The sequence below is a fragment of the Cynocephalus volans genome, chromosome 16 (genome assembly GCF_027409185.1).
Source record: "Cynocephalus volans isolate mCynVol1 chromosome 16, mCynVol1.pri, whole genome shotgun sequence".
In the NCBI taxonomy this organism is placed as follows: domain Eukaryota; kingdom Metazoa; phylum Chordata; class Mammalia; order Dermoptera; family Cynocephalidae; genus Cynocephalus; species Cynocephalus volans.
Window position 1 is genome coordinate 14,176,996 of NC_084475.1, and position 22,889 is coordinate 14,199,884.

The window sequence follows — 22,889 nt, forward strand, 5'->3', positions numbered from 1 at the left end:
TTAAAAAGTGCCAGGAAGAAGCCACAGGGTGGACAAATAGGGTTGCTTTTATGCTGGCACTCACATTCTGTGGGAGACCCCTTGCCAGGCTCCCAGGAGCAGCTGGTTGTGTTTCTGGAGTGTTCTGAGAACTAAGCCTTTCCCCGACCCTCCATCTCGGGCTGTCTCAGGCACCACTGTCTGACAGTTAAAGGTGAGGTCAGAGAGCTGGGCAGCTTGGATAGTTAAGGCTGCCTAGCTGTCCCACCAAGGTGGGGACAGTCACAGGGAGGAGCAGGTGCAGGGAGATGAGGCCACAGGGCAGGGCACTCTGCTGTGACACTAAACACAAACAGAGGAAACAAGCTCAGGCTATTTTTGAACAGCTCCAGTCTGTGTGCCCTTGGGTGGCCTGAGGGCAGAGAGACACAGGAGGGGCAGTCACCAGGGCGGCTGGGTGCAACAGGGCCATACCTGACTCTCGGGTCCTGCCCACCACCATCTGGCTCCAGGGCCCACTCCCGATGGCGTTGAAGGCCTGGACCTGGACGCGGTACTCCGTCCACTCCTCCAGGTCCTCGATGGTGTACTCCCGCTCCACGCGGTCCTGCACTACGTGGCTCAGCACCTTGCCGTGGCCATCTGACCGGCTGTACTTGATCTTGTAGCCCACTGACTCGGGGTTCCCATTGTACTCCATCTCGGGAAGAGGCTGCAGCAAGGCAGGGAGGGCAAAGCTGCTGCGAGGCCAGGCCCGCCGCACATAGGGAAGAGCTGCCCTGGTCCAGGCGGGGCTGGGCCTCCTCTTCCAGGGAGCCTTCAGGATTACCCAGCCCACTATCCCACCTCTCAGTGTCCACGTGAGGTGCTGTCACCCCAGGTGTGGCTTAGGTCATGTGACCTGAGTTTCTGATGGCCCATCTCCCTGTCTCTCCTTGCCAGGTTCCAAGGAAAGGTAGCATCCGTCCTTTATTGTGTGTGTGAAAAACTTATTACCCTGCCAGGGGAGTCAGATCTTTCAGGGAGACCCACAAAGGCAGTCTGTCCCACATGCTGATGAGAACTGCCACCTTTGGCTCTGGCTGTCTCCACTGCTTAACTCCCTCACTCAGGCTGCCAACATGCATCTAATTGCCTACGACACCTGCTCTCAGCTCTGGCCTGCCCTTGGAGAAGCGAGCAAGGGGAGAGGGCAGCCTGCCTGTGGATCGGGCACGCATCCGTCAGGAAGTCCTTCTGTCCAGCAATCCAATCTCTCCTGCTGTATTTTCAGCCTCCTCCTCTTTTTGGAGTCTCATCAAAGAAAAAAGACAGAATCCTTTCCTGAGCCTTAGGACTAGGCTGCTGGGGCTGTGGTCAGGTGCAAGGTCATCTGGATGAACTAGGGCAGGGTTGGGAAGCAGCGGAGGTGTATGCATGTTGGGGGCGGCCTGTGTCTGAAGCAGGTGTGAGCCGAGGGCCTTCAGCTCCTGCTCTGAAGGGGACAGAACTGGAGCTGGGGAATCTCCAGCCCTCACCACCACCCCCTTCTGCTTCCCCAGGGGCTCTGAAGGGCCCTTGATCCCCAGGCCCACCGCATCCTGACCCACTTTATCCCATTCCTCCCCTTCGGCCTCTGCCTCACCTGCTCTCTACGCACCCCTCCCCCTCCTGCCCCCTCCTGCAGACACTTAGTGAAGCAGACCAGATGCCATTAGGACAGCAATCGATGGGCCTGAGAGCTGGAGATGGGACCTGCACGCACGCCGCCCCACCTGCTGAGGGAAAGTAACCGGCCATGCACCATTAAGCGGGCCTGAGAGGTGCCAGGGGCCCCGCACAGCGCAGCAATCACCTTTTTATTACCCTTCCAGACCCGCCTTGAGTATCGAACTCTTTAACCTTTCGGTAGTCGGAAACCTTAAAGTGAGATTCAGGAGGGAAGCAGGGAGCCCACCCGACTAGGGGGGAGCAGAGCTGGGAGAGAAGGGGCAGGAGGCCAGCGCGGTAACAAGTGCAGACGGGGCGCCCGCCCGCGGTGCTCTCGGCTGCTGGGCTGGACCGAGACAGCTCTGCCTGGTGCGGCCTCTCCGGGAGGGGAATCATAATTAATAACTGATGAGCGCCACGTGCTTTCATCACCGTTAGCTCTTTTATCAGGCTGTCTGCAAAAGTGAAAGGCAGTAATGGCCCACAGCACGTTGCATTCTGCAAGTTGTGTCCAGTGCAACCAGCAAGAGATCTTCCATGGAAAACGAAGAGTTGTGTGGTCCGATGGGCCGGGCGAGCTGTGTCGAGCAGGCTCCTTCCCAGGCCAGCATTCCCGGTTCTCTAAGGAGCCCTGGCATGCAGTGCTATTCCCCACATTTATTTCTCTAAGGACTCGTTTGCTGCGAGTGCTTCTTGGGACTGCTGGTTGTGGGACCCATGCTGGGAAATGCTGTCGGGGGGTCTAGGGACTGAGGAAGAAATTGTCCCTCCTGGGCCACAGAAGATGAGATGGCAGTATTCCCAGTGACTAGGGCTGTGGATTTTGGGGTACAGACTCCCCAGGTTGGGATCTCAGTCCTCTGTTAACTAGGGGATATGGGAGAATGTGGGGGTCTTGGGCAAATTATCAAAATTCTTGCTGCCCCAGTTTCTTCGTCTGCAAAATGGGAACAAATCACTCCACCATTACAGGTTTGTTGAGAGGACTGAAAGCCTGACTTTGAATAAAGCTCTCAGAACAGCGTCTGCCAGGAGAGGAAACCCAGCCTGTTAGTATTATCACCTGGTGCAGTGTCACCCTGGGGTAATGACCCTCTACACACAACGCTGATCTGCAGGAACAGGCCGAGAGCCTCACGGCCCCTCCCTCACCGCCCCCTCAGTCTCAGAGGGAGTCCCTCGCTCTCTGACTTAGTGTGGTAGAGAACCGGCGTCTGAACCCCAGACCCACCGCTTGGGAGCTGTGTGACCATGAGCAAGTTCCTAACCTCTCTGAGCCTCAGTTTTCTTAGCTGAAAATTGGGAATAAGAATGTGTCCTTTGTAAGATTACTGAAAGGATTACATGGGATAAAAAATTTTAAATGCTTGGTACTTGGCAATGCTCAATAAACAGTGTTTTCTAGCTTTCTCCCCTTGTGTGGGGGATTATTCATTAGGCTGAGTACTTATCAGGCACCTTACCATGTAAGTAAAGAAGAAAGGAAGTTAAAAAAAAAAAAAAAAGGGAAAGAGAAAAGAGCCGTAGGTATTCCGACCTGCATCCCCTCTGAGGTAATGGCAGCTTTGCAGAGCAATGAGGGTCTGTCCCACCCTGTTGTCCTCAAGGGAGCCTCACCATCCAGCGGAGCCACAGGCTGGTCTCACTGGCCGTGCGCAGAGTCACGTTGGCCGGGGCCATGTCAGGGGGCGCCTGGAGGGTCTGGATCTTTCTAGAAGGCTGACTGGGTGGACTGGTACCTACGATGTTCACCTGGCGCATGCGGAAGCTAGGGGTGGAGGTAGGGGGATGAGCAAGATGGCAAGGGCAGGAGGTCAGGGCCAGACCCCATCCCAGTCTGGGCAGCCCTCCCCTGCCCTGCCCCATTTACCTGTAGTAGGTGAAGGGGTTGAGGTCGGGCACCTCCATGGAGCGGGCATCGGGCTCATTGGCGAGCTGGTGGATCAGCAGCCACTCCTCTCCCTCCCCGACCACACCCACCTGGAAAAGGGACCACCCTTAGATCTGTCCAGCCTACAGGGCTGAGATGGAGGTGATCTGAGCCCCAGCTCCTAGGAGGTACAAGCTCTGCCCAAGGAAGGTCTTGGTTCAATCCCTGGCTCATCTGGAGGGCACCAAACAGGGCCACCATCCTTCCAGGCCCTTAAATGTGACTTCGAGTATAACTCTGAGCCCTCCTGCTTTGGAAGCTCATGGAATGCTTGTTATAAACACATTCCTAGGCCCTACCCTAGACCTGACCAATCAGAACCCCTGGAGTTGGTGCCCAGGAATCTGTGCTTTTAACAAGTGCCTCAGATGACCTTAGGGTGCTTCTAAAAACCAGGCTGCTCCTCACACCAGCTAAATCATAATCAGAATTGCCAGGGGTGGGACCCAGGTGTCGGAACTTCTGAAGGTTCCCCTGATGATCCCAGGGTGCAGCCAAGGCTGAGAATCATGGGTTTAAAGGACTGCAGGCAGCAACTGGTTATTTTTCCAGGTGACCTGGTCACCACCCGGCCCCAGGAGGAGACTGGTAGATGTGGATGTTTTCACATGCACAGGCAAAGTGAAGGCAGAGATAACATTGGGAACCGTGGGCAGTTTTGGCATATTTGGCCATTGATAGTTGCATGTGAAAACTCACACAGCTGGAAATACACACATGATTTTGCACTCCAGGGCATGGGGATGCTTAAGGCCAGGGAGCAGGCTTCCCGGGCCCCAGGGCTGCCCTCCAGCAGGCTTTACCTGGGCCTCCACCAGCCAGCGGGAGATGGAGGTTTTCCCATCATAGCCCGGCCTGAACTGCAAGGTCACAGAGCGGGGGCCGATGTTGGAAATGCCCAGGTTGGTGGGGGCCCCTGGGAGTTCTGGAAAGAGAGAACAGGGAGGGAAAAGAGATTAGGTGAGAATGTCCCTCTACTTCGAACAGGGTTTTTGGAGAGGGTCGTATGTCACACTTGTTCAGGAAACATCCCAGGAGAAGCATGGCCAAGGCCTCATCCCACCAACACAGCCTTCGTTCCTGTGTCTTACGAGACACTATGTTCATACCAGGAGGCTGAGACAGATTTAGGGGCTGAGGGGACCTCCCAGGGCTGAGAGAACGCTCCCAGGGCCAGTAAGTAGGGGTGGGGTATGCAAGGGGCTTCTTCCTGGCAGTTTTGGATGTGAGTGAGGGAGTTGGATCTGCACAAAACCAGGCCCGGCTCAGAAAGAAACCACATGGGATCAGTCCTCCTCTCCATCTGCACGCAGCCCTGCCACCCCTTCCAAGCCTAATAGTGGCTGAGGGAGGCTAGAAGGACGGTGGGGACAGAAGGCATCTCCTATTTTTCCATCCAGGAAACCTGGGGCTCTTGGAGCACAGGAGAAACAGAAAGAACACAGATTCTGAAGTCAGACTGGGTGAGTTTGAATCCAGCTCCACCACTTCTAGGCTGTGTGGCTTTGGGCACGTTACCTACCTCTCTGTGCCTCAGTGTCCTCCTCAGTAAAATGGAAATGATAATGGCAACACCTACCTCAGGGTTGTTGTGAGGATTAAATGAGTTGATGTATATAAGCTCTTAGCTCCATGCCCAGCGAGCTCTACATAAATCCCCGTCAGTGTGACTGTTATCATCACGGGGGTTGGCCAAAGCTCAGGGATCTCAGCCATCTCCACGGGTAGGTCGAGGGATTCTGGCCAGGTCACACAAGCATAGCCTTGCTGATCTGGACAGGACCCCATGGTTATCTAGTCCAACTTCCCAAATATACAGATGGGGAAACTGAGGTACAGAGGGGACACTTGACTTGCTCAAGGTTGCAGAGCTTGGCAGAAGCAGAGTTGAGACTAGACCTCAGCTTGCTCTTTACCCCAGGCCTAAGATTCTTCCCGCCGTGCTCTGCCAACTCCCCAAACAACACTCCCACGAGTTGTATCCAATTTGGACTTTTTGGGTGACAGTGAGAACTCTTCCCCTGAATTGGAGATATGGTTGCCTGATGTGGAAATTGGTGTGGGATGGGGGTGAAGGGCAGAGTCGTCCTGCTTTTCTGAGAATTAGCCCCATGGAATCTCCATCCAGACACCTGGTATCTGGGAATTAAGCATTCTCTGGGGAGCCCAGGAGTCCCACCTGGAGGGCAGGCACCTACCTGGAGGCACCCCTGAAGAGATGGTTGAGGCAGACACCTGGCCCTGGCCCTTCGAAGTCATGGCGGCCACCTCAATGGTGTAGGTGGTGAGTGCGGTGAGGCCCGTGACGCGGTACTCCAGGGTCACGTTGGGCAGGTAGTGGGTCACACGGGTGTTGGTTCGGTTATACTCCTCCCAGGAGATCCGGTACCCTGGGGAGAGGCCCCAGTGGTGGCATGAGCTTGGCTGTGACCATAGCTGGCCTTGACCTTCCTGCTCTACACTCACTTCTTCACTGGCTTGCAGTTAGATCCACATTGGGAACAAAGGGGCCAAGGGAGGTGGGGGCTGCTGGCCGCATGCCAGGGCCCCAGGTGTAACCTCGGGGGGATGCCACCACTGGGTGGGGACTGCAGGAGAGACAGCAAGTCATTGTGGCAGCCACCGAGGTCTGTGGCTGAAGACCTGGGGCCAGAGACTCTGGGATGTGTTATGGAGAGCAGGCACTGAGAGCCGCCCCTGAGGGTTTCTAAGAAAGAGCAGGTCGGCTGGGAGGGTCTGGATGAAAACCAGCTCGAAGGCAGGGGGATGTGACCGTTCCCGGCTCTGTCCCACCCTCTGGTTCAGAAACGCCATGGTGCCTACCTGTGAGGATGCCATTCTTCTCTCCTGGCTCTTGCCAGCTGACCTTCAGCGAGGTGTCCAGGATTTCACTGAAGCTCAGATGTCCCACAGGCCCAGGCACTGTACCCCAAAAGGGCCCCCCACCCAACCCAATGCTAGTTAGAGCCAGAGAGAAACCACCGTCTGCAAGACCATGGTGTCCCGGGGTGCCCAGCATGGGAGACAAGACCAGGACTGCCTTCTGCCCAGCATGGGAGACAAGACCAGGACTGCCTTCTGCCCTGAGCGTCCAGCCTGGCCTTGGGTGGGGGTGGGGGTGGGGCTGGGGCTGCCTACCATCCTCGTGGGTGCGCACCAGCTGGGGGGCACTGCGGGGCCCGTCTCCGGGGGTGGTGAAGCACAGCACCGAGGTGAAGTACTCAGTGAACTTCTTCAGGCCAGACACAAAGCCCACGTGGATGCTGTCTTGAAAGTTGGGCCGGGCGGTCACCATGGTAGCCTCCTCTTCCTGCTCTGGCTCCCAGGCGATCAGCTGGGGAGAGGCCAGCAATTCAGGCAGGGCAGCAAGAATGTTCCAGAAAAGAACAGGCCTCTCCCACAGGCTGGGCCAATGGACAGAGAATATCTAGGAGCCCAGGTCCCTGTGGTCCCTCCTCCCAGGGAACCCATGGTAACTCATGGGCCACTGGAGCCCTGTGTTCCTGGGAGTTCATTTTGGTGGCCGCTCCATTTCTTGAGGCACTGACTCTGCGAGGCACGGTGCTGGGTACTCCCCATGGGTCATACCTTACTTGATTCTCACAGCGACCCCGCGAGGGAGGCATTTTACCAGGACTGGCTACACGATTTGCAGGGCCCATGCAAAATGAAAAGGGAGGGTCCCCTTCTTCAAAAATCATTAAGAACTTCACAATGACAGAAGCAGAGCATTTAACCAAGGGTGGGGCCCTTCTAAGTGCGGAGCCCTGGGTGACTGCAGAGTTTGCAGACTCAGGAAGCTCGCTCTGTATTTTACAGATGAGCAAAGTGAGGTTCAGAGAGGCTGAGTGACCTACACTATGTCACACAGCTAGGGGGAAGCTGAGGTTCTCAGGCTCCAACCCCTGAGCTCTTACACCTTTCTCTATGTGAACCGGGGTAGTTCTCTCCTGGAGTTCTCCAAGGGTCACTTCCTATAGAACTGGGAACTTTAGTTTGTTGAGTAGATTTCATCCTCTTGCTCCAATTTGGAATTTCAATCTTAAACATCACCTAGAGTCAGGTGTAGGCAAGAAAATCCCAGTTGGACATTCATTGCTTTCTCTCTCATCTTCCCTCTGCACATTCCACCCGTCAGTCACCCAAGTCTCTTGCTTTCCCTCTTTTTTTCGTGGCTGGCTGGTACAGGGGGATCCAAACTCTTGACCTTAGTGTTATAATACTGTGCTCTAACCAGTGAGCTCACTGGTCAACCCCTGCCCCTTCTGTTATCTTGCCCCCTGCTCTGTCACCTCATGCGCCTGTTTTCTGGGCCCTTTATCTGTCTCCAGCAATGACAGCTGGTCTTGGAGATTTCCTCATTTATCTGAAGTTGATTAAATAGCAATTAATGGTGAAAAGCAACACTTGATGAGTTTTAATAAGCAGGGGTATTTATAGATATAAAACGATACCATGCCAATGTCTCCTGATTAACTCACGCCAATAACAATGCTTAATCTTTTCCTTTTCATGGCTGTGTGTTTATAAAAGATGTTTTGAAATTTAATTGGTATTGTGAAAAGATAGCCTATAGCAAGTTAATTAGACACTAATTAGACCCCAAAAATACTAATCAAAAATACTAAGTGGCATTTAATAAGTATGTTAAATATCCTCCTTATTTCACTTATCTTGTTTCATAGCAATTAAACCGCTGAACTTCTTTGGAGTAGATTAAGAAACAAATTTAATGTTTTAATTTAATTTAATTAATGTAAATTTGAATTAATTATGCTGTTAGAATTAATTGTGTGGTGTGTTTCTCAGCAAGTGTAAAATCTGGGTAAATATTATTTTATTGGGCTTAGGCCAATTACAATCAGTACTATTCTTTACAAAATAGACATGGCAAAGTCCCTTAAAACAATATCACCAGGCCTTGCCCACAAAAATGACCCAGAAGAAATGCACAGGGTAAGAGAAGCGTGGTTTTGTGGGGTTATGACATGGATTTCATTATCCTCCAGTGCCACGCCGGAAGCCCAAGATGGTGGCAGGGCCATGGCTTCCCATGGCTGTTTCAAAATATTTACTCCGGGATGTGAGCCGCTTGTCCTTTTCGAGCTGCACCCAAAGAGGAGGAGGCTTAAGGATAAGAGGCCTCCCCCTCAGGGCCAGAGAAAGACAGTAGAATTGCTTTTTGCATCTTTTATTGTCCTAAAGCACTTGGGCTCTGGGCAGCTGTGGAATGCAACCTCAGTGCTCAAGGAAACTCACAACAGGGCTACCACCTGTTGAGCTCTTACTATGTGCCTGGCCTGGGTTAAGCCCACCAGTGACCAGTCCCATTTAATCATCACAATGGGAATCATTGCTCTATGCTGGTTACAAAGAAGCAAACTGAGGCTCAGGAAGGCTGAGGAGCTTGCACGTGGACCCACCAGGAGCTGGCTTCAGATTTGTGGACCCCGAGATCACAATGATGATCTCTGCCTCCCAAAGGTACACATAGCCCCTAGGGAAGTTTAGGGTTTCTCTGTGTTGTCTCCTGCCTTCTTGTTAATCAGGGCCAGTGTTGATTCACACTGTTAGGTCCTTAGTCTTGGATTCTAAGCAGACTGGGCTCCTCTGAGCAGAGCGATGGGGAATGAGCAGCAGACCTAGGTTCCTGGGACAGGCTATACCCCCTTAGAGAGCAGAGGCCCAGGGAGGCAAATCTTGTAACTGAAGGGTGGTGCTGCTGGTGGGACTGGGGTGGTGGTGGCAGAATGTGCAGCCAGCATCGGGAGGAAGGAGGACATGTGAACCTGAGCTCAGCTTTGTCACTTAATGTGGGACCCTGGGGAAGCCATTCCACCTCTCTGAGCCTCAGGTTATTACAGGGGATAGCAATAGTTACCTTGCTGGGTAGGAGCTGACACAGCGATGTGCCTCCTGTTCCTGGTGCAGGAAGTACATCGTGGGGTTGAGAGTGTAGGAGGGTATGCATGGCCTCTAGCTACTGGATTAAAAAGAAAAAAAGTAGGGCAAATTCTCTCTCTGTGTCTCTCCCCTCTATCTATCTCTTTGGGTCTGCAGAGATTCATATAAAACAACTTGGAAGGCTGTGTAAGAAACCAATAACCCTGGTTACTTACAGTGGGGAGAGTTTGGGGTTTGGGCAGAGTAGAAAGAGGCAGATGGGGGATTGGGGTGGGATGAAGACTTTTTGCTATATGTTGATTTTTTTTTCTTATTTTTTTTTGAATCATACAAACATATTTCCTGTTTAAAAAATTAAATTAAAAAATTTAAAAAATTAACTGAACTGGGGGATTTGGCAATTGCAGCAAAATTATATACACATTTTACCCTTTGACCCAACCATCTCATTTCTGGGTATCTATTCCACAGCTGTCCAGTGAGAACAGGAAAGGATCTATGCAAAGAGCCGTTCAATGCAGAAAGGCCGGTTATAGTAAAAGACTGGAAACAACGAAAATGTCATCACCAGGGGGCTGGTTGAATAAACTATGGGAGATCTGCACAATAGAGCACGATACGCATGTGTAAAAGGAATAAAGAATGTCTTTACAGGATATTTTGTAAATAATAAAAATTTTAAAAATTAATAAAAATTAAAAAAATAAAACCGAGAAAGTGTGGCAATATGCGGTCATTTACCTAAGGAGAGGACACAAGATCACATATGTGTGTACTAGCTTATATTAAAGAAACAAAGAAAACCAAACCAACCAACCAAACAAAAAGCAATCAAACCTATGGAGGAATGAAAGGACCAGGATTGAGGCTGATTTGCTCAGAATTTGCTTCATAGGATTGACTTTGGAACCATGGAAATGTTCTACATAACTATAGAGCAAAATTAAATTAAAAAAAATCAATCCCTAAAAATCGAAAGCAAAATTAAGCAAATGACCCCAACGGCTTACTGAGCTGCAGCAAAATTACACAGAGAGAAACAACTCCGAAAGGCTTTTGCTGCACAAAAACATGAAGCATGTCCCTGGTGGGATGTACCCTAAGAGCAAGAAAACTGCAAATAATCTGAAACTGTTTTCAGTATTCATAGTGCTGATATCACTATTCTGAAGCTGTTCTGTGTGTTTGGATAAAATAGGTGGGTAATTATGTTGGTGCTGTAGGAACTGTACTTTCTGTATGAAGAAAATAGATACAGGAAAAAGGCCAATGAGATTATTAAAAAGCTAGTAGTCCTGAAATTGAATTGGGACTATCAGGATGTATTTTCTTCCTAGATGTCCACGAACAGGGTCTAAAAATAGCAATTCCTAGAGCAAGGAGCATCCCCAAGTGCCCAGATTGTGGTATCTAATTATCATTTCTGACTACTCCTTGAAGAAAAGGCTGATCCCAGGAAACACACTTGTTTATAGCTTGGAACATCTTGTCATACCAGATTGCAAGGAAGCTATCAGAACCTAGGGGGTCATGTCAAAAAGACTCACAAAGCAACTTGAAGAGGTAACAATGGGTCGATGTGACATCTATAAGAATAATAATAGCAGTGCATTGAAACATATCAGATGTGTCAAAAAAAATCCTTAAGTACATAATAATACTACCAACACCAAACCAAGACAAAAACATACCCCGCTCCCAACCCAAACTCATCTGTCACCTTGGAACATGCTAAGGAACCAATTCATTATACTGGAAATTGGTAAGTAACGGAAAAGAATCGAGCATTTACCATGTTTTTCCTAGATGAACTGAACTCTGGGTAACCAAAAAGTTGATACAGAAAAAATTCTTTTTTTTAAAGGATTTCAACTAATAATTCAAGAAGAAATTATAATATTGAATTGCCCCCATTTGGCAACCCCTGTTGAAATAATAGATCATATAAGGACTGTCAATGTCATGATAAAAAAGACAGCCAGAATTTGTGCCTTCTGTTGAAATGCACAGCACCATCTAGGAAGTAATATTTTGAAAAAAATAAAAATCTTCAAACCTGAATCTGATCGGCTTCTAGCTCCAAGTTCCAATTTACTGCAAATATAGTGCTCAGAGGAATGTGTTAAATGACCCCACCGGGATGCAATCGGTGACATCCAGACTGTGGAAAATTCTACAGAGCAAATAAGTTTCCCCACCAAATAAATCATAAGAAAAAAAGAGAAGAGAGAGAGAGAATCTATAGATCAACTGAGACCTAAAAAAACCCCAACTGATTGCAACTGTGTGGACTTCATTTAGATCCTGAGGCAAATAAACCAACTCTAACAGAAATTATGTGGCAATCAAGGAAATGTGAAGCTTGAGTGGACATCTGATGATATTAAACAGACTGTTGATATTTTTAGGCATGATAATGTGGTGATTGTAGTATTGTTTTAAATAGAGACCTTATCTATAATATTTCTCTACAGAAACATTTATAGATGGAATCATACAATGCCTGGGACTTGCTTCCCAATATTCCAGGGGACAGGCAGAGGGCTGGGGGACAGATGGAACACACTGGGCTGTGAGTTGGTAGTTGTCGCAGCCGAGGATGGGCACACAGGTGTCCACTACAGTCTTCCCTCTACTTTTGTAGATGTTTGAAAATTTTCACAATTAAAAGGAGGAAAAAGTCCCTTCTCACTGGAGGTATTCAATGGTCTAACACTGACCTGTGATATATTAGAGGCCAAAGAAGCAGGAAAAAAAATCCCACTTTTATTCATTTGCGCTGCAAAAATATGAAATTATAGTTATTATTACAATTTATAATACCGACATGTCTTCTTTTTAATGTAAATAAAGTGCAGGCTCTAGTTTGAATGGGAGCTCTGCGGTTACCAGTGAATTCCCTCTTGTGCCTCAGTTTCCTCCTTTGCAAGATAGGGTGATGATAATACTTCTCAGGGCTCTTGTGCGGCCTGCACGAGGGAAGAGTGTGGGGACACATTTAGCACACTGCCTGGCATGCTGCCTGGCATGTAGAAAGTGCCTCATGGCATGAGCTCATCCTATCCTTCCCCAGCTCCTGTGCTCAAAACACTGGGCAGCCCATTCCCATTGACCTTCATCAAGCGGTTGCTGGGCGCTGGGCACTGGCTGAACCTGGAATCCGGCAGGTCTCTGCAGTCTCCTCTTGCTCTGGCCATTGACCTAATTGCCCTGGCCACTGGCTGGCCTTCCTGGCCCTCGGGGGAGTTGTTTGCCTTACAAGTTTGTAGCCCAGTCCTCCCATATGTAGAATAAAACTTGTGCTTAGAATTAGAGGCGAGAAGCTAATTGTTCCTAGCTCAGCTCTTCAGTTCCTTTGCTCCTCGGTGATGCTGGCCTCCCCCTCTCTGCTTTCCCTTGAGTCCCGGTTATGAGACTTTTCCAGCCAGCTAGTTTAGTGGCAGCACCCTTGGCCTCGGGACTGCCTCCTTCCTGGGAGTGAGTGGGCTGTGGCTGGGGTGTATCCGGCTCTGGACCATCCCTCCTTTGCTTGCTTGCAACATTAGGAGAAAATTCTCTTCGTGATTTAATCTCAGTCCCTTGTTGTCCAGTCTCCCTCAACTTGCAGTAAGAATGGCTGAGGCTGCTGGTCCTAGAATAATCTTGGCACACATGAAAACACAGTGCAGTTGCTAGTCGCTTCAAGGTGACCAGATCTCTGGGCTCACATGCACAGCCTGCAGCACTCTTCTCTTTGCAGCTAGCTTTCTGGTGGCATGTCCCTCAAATGCTCCGCCTCCACTCCCACATCTGGAGGGAGCAGACGGCGTCCTCCCATCTGCCCCACGTTGCTGGGGGCAGGCACTGCTGCTTCAAAATGCAGTGTAGATCACACACTATGTCATCTATCCTCAGTCTTCTTACAGGAGGATAGGCACGGTGCTTCTTGCAGAATGAGGGAAGAGACCCAGACCCGGGTTCTGGGATGGGATGGTTGAGAAGTCCTCATGGTTAGCAGTTATACATCTAGCAAATTTACTGCTACTACCATTGATTCTCCTATTATGGCTATTACTATTAGTTATGGGACGAATTGTGTCCCTGCAGACTTCCTGTGTCAAAGTTCCAACCCCCAGTACCTCAGAATGTAACTGTATTTGGAGAAAAGCTCGTTAAAGAGGTCATTAAAGTTAAATGAGGTCATTAGGGTTGGCCCTAATCCAACATGACTGGTGTCCTTATAAAAAGAGATAATTAGGAGGACCGGACACAGAGGACACCCACGTGAAGACACAGGGAGAAGACGGCCATCCACAAGCCAAGGAGAGAGCCCTCAGGAGAAGCCAACCGTGCCCCACCTTGACTTCAGTCCCCCAGAACTGTGAGAAAATACATTTCTGTTGTTTAAGCCCCCCAGTCCGTGATGCTTTGTTATGGTAGTCCTAGCCAACCAAGGCACGACCACTACTGCTCCACTTTCTGAGTGCTTGTTATGTGCTTGTCACAGTGCTGAACAAATGACATATTATCTCACGTTAACCTCCCACAACCCTAAGAAATAGGTATCATTGTTATCTTCACCCACAGAGAAAACACTGAGTGTATTTTTAGTTCCACAGCACCTGGAGCAGAGCCTGGAGTAGGTGCTCAATACGTATTTAGTGAGGGACTGAAGCTCAGACATATTAAGGAACGTGTCTGGGAGGCTAGTAAGAGGTAGAGCTGGGATTTTAACCCAAGTCTGCCTGAGTCTCTAATCCCGTGCCCTTAACCACAGACTATGTGGGTTCTTACATAGCCCAAGGAGACATGTCCCAGCAGGTGCCACTGGAGCCATGCCTTGGCGGAAAGAAGTGAACGCTGGACTTTTCTGATGGGGCCATGGCTGCAGTCAGGTTCCTGAGCCTGAGATAGACTAGGTTTTGTTATAACCCAGTCTCACTGAGGATGCCTCCTGCACCGAGTGGCAGTTGGGGCAGGGTCCATATTTCCCATGGCCCGTATGTGGCCTCGGAGAAAGCTCATGTGCCCTTGGCTTTAGTCACGTGGCCTCTGCTTGGCTTGCACCAGTGATTTCAGAAACAGAGGGGGGTTCCCTCTGCCCCCTCCCTCGCCTTCTCTGGGCCTCCCCAGCCTCCACCCTACCCCAGAGAATCTCAAGGTTCCCTCCTGGGGCAAGGAGAGGCCCTGTGTACCTTGTAGCCCTGGTTGATGCCGTTGATGAACTGGGGGCTGGGGGCATTCCAGGTGAAGCGGATGGCTGTGGAATTGGTGGCTTCTGCATGCACATTGCCGGGAGGGACCGTGGGAACTAGAGGACATCAGAGAGACAGGGGTGAGGGAGTGTGGAAGGGCCCAATCAGTCTTCTTGCCCAGTTCAGTAAATACAGGCATGAGGTCTGCAGACTCTCCTTGGCCACCCCCCTGCCCCCCAACTCCTCCCTCGCTGTGTAGATTTAAGATGCCCTCTTACTCTCTCTGGATTACTTCAGGTTTAATAAAACTTTCCTGACCCACCTTGCAGGTTACCAATAAATAAAAGTGACGGGTATGAAAAATGCTCTGGGGCATTTTTCAGGTAGAAGACTAAATGTTGGCTGTTTCATGATCCAGTTAATGTGGAACTTTGTAAAAGGTCCCCGTATCCCTGAAGCCTCTGCCCTCCACCGTGTCTGGTCCCGACTTCCTCTGCATCTTCCCCTCAGTTCTCCCACCCTGCAGGATAGCTGGGTGCAGGGTGGGGATTCCAGCCCCAGAGAGCATTAGGGAGGGCCTGGTTAAAACAGGTGACACGGGTTTGAGGCTCTCAGAACAGGACAGGTATAGGACCCGACAGGTGCAGAACCTGACAGGTGCAGGACCCAGCAGGTGCAAGACCTGGGAGGAAGGGAAGCACTAGCACCTGCAAGGCCACCGTCTCTACCTACCTCCCTGCAGCGTCCACTCAGTGACTTTGCTGCTGTAGACGCCTAGCCCGGCACTGTTGTAGGCGGCCACCTCGATCTCGTAGTTGGTCCAAATGATGAGGTCCTCTAGCAGTAGGTTGTTGACGTCCGCATCCGTGATGTTCTTAAACTGGTACCCAACGGGCAGCCCAGCCAGGCAGTACCTGAGGGAAAAGGCGAGGGGGCAGCCGGTTCTGAGTCGGCTTGCTCAGCCTGGTGCCCGGGGAGGTTCTGTAAAGCAGGGCTGTCCAGTAGAACTTTCTGTGATGGTGGAAATGCTCACTATGTGTGCTGTCCAATAGGGTAGCCACTAACGCATGTGGCTGTGGAGCACTTGAAATGTGGTTAGTGCAACTGAGGAACTGAATTTGAGTTTGATTTGTTTTTAATTAGTTTAAGTAGCCATAGGTGACGAGTAGCCAGGTCTAGGGGATGTGCTCAGATGGTTCTTTTTGATGGGGGATAAGGACATGTGGATAGCTAACCAGGGACGCTGACGATTCCTGGAGATGATGTCACACCTCAGCCTTTTGGGGGTTGTGCTCACTTTTTTCCCGCTCCAGGACAGTGGCTCCCTCTTTTGACAGCACTCACTTAGGTGGAGTGAGAATACCTAGGGTACTCTTTTCTACCTCCAGCATGAAAAAGAATTCATGAAAATAAACAAGTAGGATCTGTATGAGCAAATTTTGGGGGGTTGTTAGCTCATAGGAGAACCACAAAGTATACAACCTTAGAGCCTAATTATTGCAAAATTAGAGGCCCCAAAGTATTTTGATGCATTATAATACTTTATAGCAGTGGTTCTGTAAATCTTAGCATGCATGAAAACCACCTGAAAGACTTTTAAAAGCACAGATTGCTGGGATCTTCCTAAAGTTTCTGGCTCAGTAGGTCTTGATGGGACTTGAGAATGTGTATTTCTGACCAGTTCTCAGATGATGCTGAGGCAATTGGTCCAGGGACCACATTTAGAGAACCATCGCCCTTTAGGATTAACTAAAAACCCACAATAAAACTAACTGGTAAAGGAGCAGCCAAACCAACAATGGTGGCTTCCAAACTTGGGGAACCCCAGCTCCGAGGGTGCACGTGTGCAGCAGCAAGACACGTGACATTGCCTGGCATGTTGCAACCAGCCAGAATTCAGAATATTGACAAGAGTTCTCAGTAACTTCAAAAGACATGCTAATTTTAATTTACGAATACCACATTTTAGTAACCCTTAATAACTCTCTTTGAGGTTACTAGGAAAGTAGTCCTCAGTTGAATATAAAAATGAAAGTCTATATAACTGGGCTTCACTTTCGAGTAAGGACTAAAGAAAGGACTTTGACTTTTCAACCAACTCTAGGCCCGTTAGTTTCTCCACTCATGGCCCATCTTGAGAGAAATCTGGCCTGTGATGGAATAGTCTCAGTCTCCCAGGTGGCTGAACCCTCCAGGAGCCCTTGCTCCTGTCTCCCCTGTAGGTCTCTTCCAATGCCAGCCCTGACATACACAGGCGTGGCCTCCCATACAGCCCTCAGGAGAAGTTATGCGTCTCCTCTCTCAATCACTGTCCCTGGCTACCAAGGCTCTCGCTGCCAGAAGCTCTTCTAGATGTCTAGCCCAAACCCTTCCTAACCCAGGGCAGGCATTGCCTGTCGCCTGGTTCTTCCCAGTGGAGAAGAGCCTGCCATTTGCACTGCTGTCCAACCCACTCCCGGTCTCCCCCCATCCCTTTCCCCTGCTGTTTGGGCTGCCCCTCCAGTCCCCAGGGAGGACATCTACCTGATGATGTAGCCCTTGAGGAGGCCATTCTGGTGGCTCTCGGGTGGCGGCTGCCACTGGATCATGATGGACTGGTTGGTCCGGCCACTGGCAATGACATTCTGTGGAGGGGCTGTGGGGGGCTCCTCAGGGAGAGAGACCCTGGACCGGAAAACACCAAGAGAGGGTAAGTCTTCCCACTCAGTCTCAGGGGTTTAATGGGATACAAGGAGGCCAAACCCTGCTCTGCTCTAGCCCTGGGCGATCTGCATAATTGCTGTGTGCTTTCGGCCAGATCACTTAGCCTCTTTGTAAAAGAGCTATAATGAAGCACCACTGGCCTGTCTTACAGGACTGGTTGGGGCTCAAGTGACACAACAAACATATGAGTTTTTTATCAGCACCACCAAGCTCTCCCAGCTGAGCTAACCAGCCAGCTCATATGAGTCTTTTAAAGACACTATGAAACACTAAATGTGTATATTTTTGGTGCAGTTGAGGGACATGGGCCTCAGTTTCCCATTTGTCTGAGAGGATGCTGTTGGAGCCGATGAAGTCAGGAGTGTTCAAGTATTTTAGAAAGGGGAGTGTTAAAGAGCCACTCCCCAGTTGTCAGGCTGGTGCACCTTAACTGGGCCTCCTTTACTGACCAGCTGAGCCCCACGCTGGGGTGGGGTGGACATGACGTGTGGGTGAGAGCCCAGGGCACCCGTGCCACCTCCTGAAGCCAAGTGCTACCACATTTCTTTCTCTGGCATTGCTAGGGAACACAGTGTTGCACTAAGTGTATTTTTCAACCTGAGTGTATTTTTCACATCTCTGACACATATCCATTAAAAACAAAAGTTAATTATTTTTGATGGATATCTTTTCCTTTTGTTTATTTTTATGTTTTTGCTTTCTGATGGATAGCTTTCCAAAGCACACTGTGCACCCCCGAGTTTTTGTAAAGGATGAAGTAAGGATGATTTAACTTTTTTCTTGGCGACTCAGGGCCATTAGTATGAAGATTCATCAGGAAGATGAATCAGTGTTAAACCGTGGAGCTGCGGGGCAGGAGCGGTGTACGGTGGGCTCCCCTACACATTGAAGCCTCTCTGTTGGAATTCTGCAGCTCCAGAAGGGCCGGGGCTGAGTCTCTTTGTTCCCTGTACCACCCCCAGTGGTCCAAACATGGCTGGCACATAGTAGGTACTCAATAAACAGTGAGTAAAGCAATTCTCCTGTAGCTGCTCTCCATGCTGGCTGTCACCTGTCACTACTCCCTTCTGTTAGGGTATCTTGGCCCCAGGAGTGTCACCCTGGTGAAAGCCAGACACTGAAGCCTACTGGAACAGTGGCAAAACCACGATGATTGATTTAGTGGTCTCTCTGTATGCACCTAAGGGCGTGTTTTAAAGAGCCAAGCACTCAGCTTCGTTGCATAAGATTCATATCATGGTCTTTCTGACCTCTCTCATGATGTCACCTTTCCCAGGAGAAGTGGCAGCTTGTTCGACGGGGTTGTAGAATTTGCCTTCTATGTACATGGGTTTTACTGTGTGATGTTTTGATATGAACTACCTGCTCTTTTATTCCATTCCCATCATTTTACAAAAGCGTTGCTGGACCCCTAACAGGGCCTGGCATCACGCAAGGCATTGGACATGGAGATCTGCAAAGGTCCCACCTCCCTCGGGAACTCTGTGTCTGCTGAATGATGACGGCAGCCCGTGGGGACGTGGAGCAGAAGGAGGGAGGTCTTTGATCTCAGCTCACAGTTACAGGACGACTGCCTTGGGTTAGTGCTTACCATGTGCCCTGCCCCGCGCACAGCGCATTCAATCCTTACCATATCCCTGAGATACTTTTGCCCCCATTCCCCAGAAGCAGAGACTGGAGCCTGCAGGGCAGGGGGAAGCCGAGCCAGGACTCGCCATGTGGGCTTGGCCGTGGGCAGCCCCCCATAGCGCCCCCACCCCTGCCCCTCTTTGAAGTCACAGAGATGCACCCTGGACACCTCCTGCTTCCCTCACCTCTCCGTGTCCTTGCTGAACTGTCCTTTCCCCACGTCGTTGACAGCACAGAGACGGAACTGGTAGGAGCGTGCGGGGACCAATCCCTTGACCGTCACCGAGGTAGCTTCAGGGTCCACACTGGCCAGGAGTATGGTCCAGGGGGCATCTGCAGGGAGAAAAGATGGGGGCAGAAGTGGGCATTTGGGGGGGATGGGACTTGCTTCTTATCCCTATTCCCAGAAGAGACTGGCCAAAGAGAGCCTCCCTACTTGGTCCAGTAGAGGACTGCTATGTCATTTTTCTAGGTCCCATTAGCCTGCGTGACCCCAGGGAGCTGGAGGGTGCAGGAGGCAGACAGGGCTCATGGAACTGAGATGACTTCGTCTTTCTTCCTTCCCAAATTGATGAGCTCTAGGCAAACTGTACGGAAAACACCATTCAGGTGACACCTGCTCATTCTGGAGTTCATAGCTTGGGAACTTGGAGAAAAAAAAAATAAAAATGACAGCCACCACCTTTGAACCTTCCATATGCCAGGCCGCATTGAGCACCTCTCTGCATTACGGTCACACTCAGTTGTCACAATGGCCTGACGGGGAGATACTAGGGCTCCTTTTTCAGATGAGGAAGCTGTGCCGGCCAGAGGGAAGGATTTGCTCAAAGGCCCAGAGCTCGGAAGTGGGGGTGCTGGGATTCCAGCCCAGGGCTGACTCCCCCCCCCAGTCTGAGCTTCCAGCCCATGCCCCTTGCCCGGGCCACACCAGGGGGTGCAGGAGGGGGACGGCGGGAACCTTACTGTTCTCCGACATCTCCAGGATGTAGCGGATGAGGGGGCTGTTGCCGTCAAAGGGCTTGGCCCATGTCAGGTTGATGGCTCGCCTCTCCACGGAGCTCAGAGTTGCCACCGGGTGCTCGGGGGCATGGGGCAGTTGCCTGGAGGAGAGAGATGTGTGCTGGAGCCACCCTGCATGGTCTGCAGTCAGGTGACAGGGACACCAATGACTCAGGTTGGGGGGCCTGCCTTTCTATGATACCTTGTGCTTTGACACACAACTTGACCTTCAGGCCGTCTATCTGGAGGTCCTTCTCTCTGAAATTGGAGCTCATCTGTCTAAAGCCATCCTCAGAACCCCATACCCCTCCCCCGCTCTTGACAAGGGGCCTAACTGAGCTGAGGGAAAGGCCGGGAAGGACGCTTAGGGTGTGTCCTGAGAGAAGGCAGGTGAGCCCAGGTCACACGTGGCCTGGTGACCTGGCAAAAGGGAATTGGGTGGCTCTGAGCCTTTCCTTTGCTGTTGGTACCTGCACCTCCTTTGTCCTGGGCCTGGGAGGGCTACGCTTACCTGACTCGCAGGTGGGCACTGCGAGAGTCGTTGCCTCCAGCTGAGAGTACCCGGCAGGTGTATGTGCCAATGTCCCCTGACCACGTCTGCGAGATGTGCAGGGAGCCGTTTTTGTCCAGGCGGGTACGGGGATTGCTCTCCATGCCCAGGGTAGCCCCATCCTTCTCCCAGACATACCTGAGAGTAAGAAGCAGCACTAAGTGAGGAGAGATAGGGAAGGTTCCTGGGGGTGGGCTCACCCAAACCTTGTCCCAGGAAGAGAGCTCCAAAGGCGGGCAAAGGGTAGTTCCTCTGGGGCTAGTCTTGGTTGGGCAGGGAACTGGGACTGGGGAGGAGGACTGTGGAAGCCCATCATTCCTGTGGGTAGGGGACCACCTCCAGGAGGGTTAACCCATCAAGTCATTATAGGTCATTTACATCTTTGTTTCAGGTTGGGTCATGCATTGCTGCTTTTGGCCAGCACATAAGAGCTCCAGCAAAGGTATTCTTCCAAAGATACTGAAAGATTACAGCTGGAAAAAGAATTAAAGTTTCTGCACAGACTACATTTTGGAATTAGTTTTATGAAGGGAATCATTAGATCAATGCATCACTGTGACAAATTGACTTGTGTCCAAAAAAATCACTTCCGCTCTGGTCAGTCAGTACAAAGGGGGACTTGAGAAATTACATGCATACCGGTGACTGACAATAAGAAATCTCTTCTCTGGAATTGTTCTGAGGCGATACAACCATTATCACTGTCACCAACACTTGGAGTGCCAGCTCCGGGTGGGACATGCCATGCTATCCCCCCAGAGGGGGTGCTGGGATAACTGGATATCGATATGCAGGAGAATGAAACTAGATCCATACCTCTCACCGTATACTAAAATCAACTCAAAATGGATTAAGGATTTAAATATACACCCTGAGACAATAAAACTTCTTAAAGAAAACATAGGGGAAACACTTCAGGAAATAGGACTGGGCACAGACTTCATGAATACGACCCCAAAAGCACGGGCAACCAAAGGAAAAATAAACAAATGGGATTATATCAAACTAAAAAGCTTCTGCACAGCAAAAGAAACAATTAAAAGAGTTAAAAGACAACCAACAGAGTGGGAGAAAATATTTGCAAAATATACATCTGACAAAGGATTAATATCCAGAATATATAAGGAACTCAAACAACTTTACAAGAAGAAAACAAGCAACCCAATTAAAAAATGGGCAAAAGAGCTAAGTAGGCATTTCTCTAAGGAAGATATCCAAATGGCCAACAGACATATGAAAAAATGCTCAACATCACTCAGCATCCGAGAAATGCAAATCAAAACCACATTGAGATACCATCTAACCCCAGTTAGGACGGCTAAAATCCAAAAGACTATGAACGATAAATGCTGGCGAGGCTGCGGAGAAAAAGGAACTCTCATACATTGTTGGTGGGACTGCAAAATGGTGCAGCCTCTATGGAAAATGGTATGGAGGTTCCTTAAACAATTGCAAATAGATCTACCATACGACCCAGCCATCCCACTGTTGGGAATATACCCAGAGGAATGGAAATCATCAAGTCGAAGGTATACCTGTTCCCCAATGTTCATCGCAGCACTCTTTACAATAGCCAAGAGTTGGAACCAGCCCAAATGCCCATCATCAGATGAGTGGATACGGAAAATGTGGTACATCTACACAATGGAATACTACTCAGCTATAAAAACGAATGAAATACTGCCATTTGCAACAACATGGATGGACCTTGAGAGAATTATATTAAGTGAAACAAGTCAGGCACAGAAAGAGAAATACCACATGTTCTCACTTATTGGTGGGAGCTAAAAATTAATATATAAATTCACACACACACATACACACACACACACACAAACCGGGGGGGGGGGGAAGAAGATATAACAACCACAATTATTTGAAGTTGATACAACAAACAAACAGAAAGGACATTGTTGGGGGGGAGGGGGGGAGGGAGAAGGGAGGGAGGTTTTGGTGATGGGGAGCATTAATCAGCTACAATGTATATCGACAAAATAAAATTAAAAAAAAATAAAATAAAATAAAAAATAAAATAAAATAAAAAAATAAAAATAAAAGTTAAAAAAAATAAAAATTAAAAAATAAAAATTAAAAAAAAAAAAAGATTGTTGGGAGAGTGGGTCTGTAACATTTTTTTTTTTTTTTTACCTAAATTTAGAAAGTAGAAGAAATAGAAAAGTAGGAAATACAGATAAGGAAAACTAAAGTAAATAAAGGAAAAAGGAAAAGAAAGCTCAGAAGTTTTCCAATAACAGGGAACCCCAATTAATACTTGAGTGTATATTTTCCAGACTCTCCTACCCCAGTGCTATTGTCTCCTGTGGTCAAACTC

At 49.6% G+C, this 22,889-nt stretch overlaps 1 protein-coding gene across 1 annotated transcript in view; it reads right to left on the reverse strand.

The window, feature by feature from the left end:
- The window catches only part of SDK2 (sidekick cell adhesion molecule 2), a 139,585-nt gene that overhangs the window by 45,117 nt on the left and 71,579 nt on the right, over positions 1-22,889 (reverse strand). The window contains exons 12-24 of the mRNA XM_063080367.1: positions 20,519-20,695; positions 19,972-20,108; positions 19,194-19,341; positions 17,200-17,340; positions 15,409-15,590; positions 14,677-14,792; positions 6,737-6,932; positions 6,422-6,520; positions 5,797-5,988; positions 4,402-4,523; positions 3,539-3,648; positions 3,286-3,436; positions 454-691 (exon numbers count right to left, since the gene is read on the reverse strand). Of these exons, the coding sequence (XP_062936437.1) occupies positions 454-691; positions 3,286-3,436; positions 3,539-3,648; positions 4,402-4,523; positions 5,797-5,988; positions 6,422-6,520; positions 6,737-6,932; positions 14,677-14,792; positions 15,409-15,590; positions 17,200-17,340; positions 19,194-19,341; positions 19,972-20,108; positions 20,519-20,695 (2,009 nt within the window). The remainder of the gene's footprint in view (positions 1-453; positions 692-3,285; positions 3,437-3,538; positions 3,649-4,401; positions 4,524-5,796; positions 5,989-6,421; positions 6,521-6,736; positions 6,933-14,676; positions 14,793-15,408; positions 15,591-17,199; positions 17,341-19,193; positions 19,342-19,971; positions 20,109-20,518; positions 20,696-22,889) is intronic.